This window comes from Quercus suber, unplaced genomic scaffold (genome assembly GCF_002906115.3).
Source record: "Quercus suber isolate HL8 unplaced genomic scaffold, Cork oak 2.0 scaffold_66, whole genome shotgun sequence".
Classification (NCBI taxonomy): Eukaryota; Viridiplantae; Streptophyta; class Magnoliopsida; order Fagales; family Fagaceae; genus Quercus; species Quercus suber.
The window spans coordinates 78,097-83,685 of NW_027069531.1; the positions used below are offsets into that span (position 1 = coordinate 78,097).

General features: G+C 43.0%; 1 protein-coding gene across 1 annotated transcript; it reads right to left on the reverse strand.

Annotated features, from left to right (window-relative positions):
- Positions 1 to 3,465: 3,465 nt before the first annotated feature.
- On the reverse strand, positions 3,466 to 5,589 carry LOC112013278 (probable BOI-related E3 ubiquitin-protein ligase 3). Its single transcript, XM_024045677.2, has 2 exons — positions 4,533 to 5,589; positions 3,466 to 4,365 (listed from the first exon to the last, which is right to left on the reverse strand). Exons 1-2 carry the CDS (start codon positions 4,827 to 4,829, stop codon positions 3,817 to 3,819), a joined length of 846 nt encoding a protein of 281 aa, XP_023901445.1. The 5' UTR covers positions 4,830 to 5,589; the 3' UTR covers positions 3,466 to 3,816.

The following is a 5,589-nucleotide window of genomic DNA, read 5'->3' on the forward strand; positions in this document are numbered from 1 at the left end:
GAGGTATGAACATTTCTTTTACATTGACGCTGTGTGTTTGTTTTGCTCTAATATAATTCTAGACACTGACTTTAGCATCGGAGACGTTGTGGCAGGCACCACACCGGTGACCATCCATCAGGAAAGGACATTCACGAGGTTTCAGTTCGTCACTGATTGCATTCATTGGCTGACGAAGTCACACTTCATCAATATATATATATAAATTTGTGATCATCCCATCCTTTGTGATCATCCCATCACAAAATTAGACTACCTAATCAACACAAAATCCAAATTGCAACCCAAACTCAAAATAAAATCAAATAACTCAAATCCACAAGACTTGCAGTGGCAACACGATAGCCCACCGGTCTTCAAGACCCAAATTAACCCACCAATATTTTAAGAGATTTGGCATGCAAGGGCGGCCAGTCCACGCGGCCAGGACAACGACCAAAGAGGACCGCTGACCATTTGCTTACCGTCAGGCAAGGAGAGAAAGAAACCTTGAGGTCATATGTACAACGTTTCACGAGGGAAACATTGGAGGTGGACGAAGCCGACGATATGGTACAACTGTCGACCTTCAAGGCAGGGCTGAGGTCCAGGGATCTGGTCAGCTCACTTGCAAAGAACCCCCCAAAGACGATGGCTGAAATGCTCCTCAAGGCACAGAAGTACATGAACGCTGAAGACGCATTGGCTGCTATCAAGGACGAGGACAGACCAGGGGACAAAGGAAGAAAGAAGATGATCGCAGAGGGCAAAGCGCGATCGTCCAGAACGTCGAATCAGTGACGGAGTCAAAAGGAATGACGACAAAAGTCCACGGACGGTAAAATTCACCCCTCTCGTTATGCCTGTTGACAAAATTTTAGCGCAGATTAAGGACGAGCATTATCTTAAGTGGCCACGACCACTACACTCATCTCCCAACGTTCGCGACAAAAGTAAATATTGCCGATTCCACAAAGATCATGGCCACTACACTGAAGATTGTAGGGATCTTAAAGAACAGATAGAAGAATTGATACGGAGGGGGAAGTTGCAGAAATTTGTAAAGAAGGGGAACACAGCAAATTCCGAGAGGAAAACAAACACCAACAGGGGCCCTCCTCCCGGAACGACGGACCGTCAATCACAACCCCCTCAAAACGTAGTCGGGGAAATACAGACGATCGCCGGGGGACCTACCACTGGGGCTCATTCAAGTCGCTCAAGAAAACACGCCAACGACAAGTGAATAGCGTCCACGTGACACACCTGCCAAAACAGAGACGAACTGATCAAGATATGACCTTCAACGAAAGTGACTCCCGAGGGGTAAAACAGCCACACAATGATCCCTTGGTTATAAATCTCACTATAGAAGGGTTCAACACCAAGAGGGTCCTCGTGGACAATGGCAGCTCTGCTGATATCATTTACTTTTCAGCATTCCAACAGCTAAGGCTGGAACCCAAGAGACTTCGTCCATTCGACTCTCCGCTCGTTAGCTTCAGCGGTGATAGAGTGTATCCTAGGGCATAGTGACGCTGACAGTCACAGTAGGGACGGACCCAAAACAGCTGACTCGTCAGATAGACTTTCTGGTAGTAGACAGCCCATCATCCTACAATGTTATCATTGGAAGGCCAGCACTCAACAAGTGGAAGGTGTCCACATCCACGTATTGCTTGAAGATGAAGTTCCCGACGGATGACGGTGTTGGTGAAATTATAGGAGACCAAGTGCTGGCCCGGGAATGTTATCAAGCTGTTCTCGCAGCTAAGGAGAACCACACGTGGATCGTAGAAGAAAAAGAGGAAGCAAAAGTGGAAAAACTGGAAACGGTAGAGTTGATTGAAGGGGAAGCGACAAAAACAACAAGAATAAGGACGACCCTAAGCCCCGGGATGAGAACGGAGCTTGTAAAGTTTCTTCGGGAGAACTTGGACGTCTTTGCCTGGAACCATGACGACATGCCAGGCATATCTCCTGAGACCATCCAACACAGGTTGAATGTGAATCCAGAAAGGAAGCCAGTCAAGCAGAGACGAAGAGCTTTTGCACCAGAAAGAGACCAAGCTGTCGCTGACGAGGTGAGCAAACTATTGCAGCAGGCTTCATCAGGGAAGTATATTATCCCGATTGGCTCGCAAACGTCGTCCTGGTAAAGAAAGCCACTGGGAAATGGAGGATGTGCGTAGACTTCACGGACCTGAACAAGGCTTGCCCGAAGGACAGTTTTCCCCTCCCAAGAATAGACCAGCTCGTAGACTCCACAGCTGGACACAAGCTATTGACTTTCATGGACGCGTTCTCGGGGTACAACCAGATAAAGATGGCTGACGAGGACCAGGAGAAAACCGCCTTCATCACGAGTCAAGGGCTCTACTGTTACAATGTAATGCCGTTCGGACTGAAGAACGCTGGAGCAACGTACCAGAGATTGGTAAATAAAATGTTCGTCAAGCAGATAGGCAGGAACATGGAGGTGTACGTTGACGATATGCTCGTCAAGAGCAAAAGGAGCCTGCCCATCTGGACGATCTGAAGGAGACATTCGAAACACTCAAACAGTACCAGATGAAGCTGAACCCTGGTAAATGCGTTTTTGGCGTTGCCTCAGGAAAATTCCTGGGATTCATGGTGTCCCAAAGAGGGATAGAAGCGAATCCCGAGAAAGTACAGGCGATAATCAATATGGCCTCCCCTAAGACCGTCAAGGAGGTCCAGAAGCTCACGGGCCGGATTGCTGCGCTGAACAGGTTCGTTTCCAGGGCAACAGATAAATGCTTACCCTTCTTTAAGACCCTGAAGAAGGCTTTCGAATGGACTGACGAATGCGAAGCAGCATTCCAGGAGCTCAAGCTTTACCTCAGCCACCCGCCACTCCTGAGTCCGTCAAAGGAAGGTGAGAATTTGTATTTGTATTTAGCTGTATCATCTACAGCAGTCAGTGCAGCGCTAATCCGAAAGAGGATAGGAAACAGCTCCCCGTTTATTACGTCAGCCAAGCCTTCCAAGGGCTGAGTCCAGGTACCCGAAGATCGAGAAAAAAATGTTGCCTAACCTATATGTTTTATTTTACCGGATTATAGGCTTTTGATTTCAAGGAATATGGGATGGGAATCATGGGATTCTATTTTTAATGTTCTTTTTTTTTTTCTAGGAGCGGGGGTTGTTGAAAATTGAAGGCATATCAAAAGGTTTGCTCAAGACGTATTTCCTTGATTGTTTCAACATTTTCGACAGGAGTAGCACGAATCCAGCTTTTGCTTTTGCCTCTTTCACAGGGCTGACTCGTATTATGGCTTGTTGGAACAATAAATGAAAGTTCTCAGTGGCGGTGACACCGTGACAGTGGCAGTCTTGAAACATGTCACAAACATTGCTTTCAAATCTATTTTTTGTCAGCTAAAAACTGTACACTTTTACGTTAAGCTAGGAGAGATAGAGCTGGCAATATCTTGTGGAAAAACCAAATGGACCCCCCAAATTAGTCTCTGAAAAGATATTAATCTAAATCAGGAAAAATATTTTAAGCCACAAGTAGAAAAAGAGAAGATAAAAAAACAAAAGATTCTTTACTATACCCCTGCCATCATTTCGATTCATCATGTATGGGTCGTTGCAGTACAAAAAAAAATTATCCGATGCCATAGACCCATAAAAAGCAAAACAAAACCAAACAAAAGACACCATCATGACAGGACATGTTTCCATCAGCATGTGTGTACTGTGTACTTCTCAAAAAACCAAAAAATAAAATAAAATTTGCCTAATCCTCCTTTGCTCTGCGTTGCTTTTTTTTTTTTTTTTTTTCCTTTCATTGTTTGGTGCTTTTTCTTGTTAGATCAAGAACACCTCCATGCTATGTTCCTTTACAGCATTGCATACGGGACAAGAACCAAGAAAAGCTTCACAGTAATTGCACGAACAGAGGTGTCTGCAAGGTAAAAAGAGAACACAAGAGCGCCGAGAGAAGCAGCTTTTACAAGTCAAGTTGTTTTTTTTACTACTACTTCTTTTCACCACCACCTTTTCTCGTGCAATGTTACTTTCATCATCATCATCATGATCTCTCTCACATGAGCCACAAAACGACGCTGTATCTTCGGCTGTATTGCTGGCTAAGACCACTCTCTCTTTGACTTGCTCAAGCGTGTTGTTTAGATCTATGACCATGGCTTCGTTGGATTTTGCTAGTCTTTGCCAAGTTTCCCTTTCTATCTCTGCTTTTTTCAAGCATTCTTGGAGCTCCAATGTCCTCATTGATGCTCGTGCCAACTCTTCTTCTTTCTGCCTTAATAAACTCAACGTTTTGGATTCTACATTACTCAATAGAACTGCGAGCTCTTGCTTCCTTTGCTCTTGCAATGCTATTCTCAACCTTTCATTCTGCCAAGAAAAAAAAGAAAAGAAAAAAGCAATAAGAGAGAGACCCCCAAAAAATAAAAGCACATAAATATTGAACCTTTACGCCAAAAGACAAAAACACAAGCTCTAAAAAATTAATTTGAAGAAAACTCATACGAGATTATTCAATAATATTAAAAAAAAATTACCTGTAATTGAAGAATGCAGTTTATCTCATGGCGGTGCAACTCAAACTGAGCATCCAAAGATTGTAAAAACGCCATGGGATGAAAGCTATTGCAAGTGGAAGAAGATGAAAACGAAACCCCTTCGTTTTGATCAAGCGCCAACTTTTGAGTGCTTTGAGGAAGATGAAAGTGAGTGGTGGCTTGTTGGGGATATTGAAAGCTAAAACGAAGATCATCAACAACTCCAAAAGCAGGATCCTGTAAGCCACACATAGGCAAACCCATATTCTCTGAATAAAACTGTGCCTGAACAGCCATGTTTAACCACTACCAGAAATTTAAAAGCTTTTGACACCCAAAACGTTCCCTTCTCCCTTCACGTATTTGATGGGCTACATTAATAAGAAACGAGAACTGAAACGAAATGAGGTAGGTTTGAAACAAGAAGAGGGTTCATGTTCCTGTTATATCAGAAAAAATGCATGACCTTTTCTCTCTCTCTTTCTCTCTTTAAGCTCTCTTTATTGGGCATAAGCAAAAACTTTGCCTCCTTTGTTGCTGTGGTTTCTGGTTTAACTGAAAAGGACCCATTTATAAAAAAGACACCCGTGGCTTGGTTTATTTATAGTGGACCAAAAAAAAAAAAAAAACTGACTTGTACCTTAATGACAAGCAATTATAAATAACAAATGAGATTTTATGAATAATAATTTGATTGCATCGGCTTAATTAGGAAACTAAAAAATGAGAGTACAACAAAACAGTGAGAAAAAAAAAAGGGGGTTAGAGTTTTTGTTTTTCATTCTATCTTAATTTTTGTGAAATCCCAAAAGGGCTTCATAACCAACAAAGTAGCATTTATGAGACGGTGATAAGAGGGTGGCGCGAAAACGACGACGTACACATGCAGATTTTGTGACAGAAGTCACAGAACTCTCGGGTCAGAGTGATTTTTGATCAGATCAGAAAGAGAGAGAGAGTGCAAAAGCTAAAGAAATGTAGGTGAAAGAGAATTCACTCAATTGAGGCGTGAATACTGAATCTAGAGGTCAGAAGTTATGGGACGAAAATCAGAGAA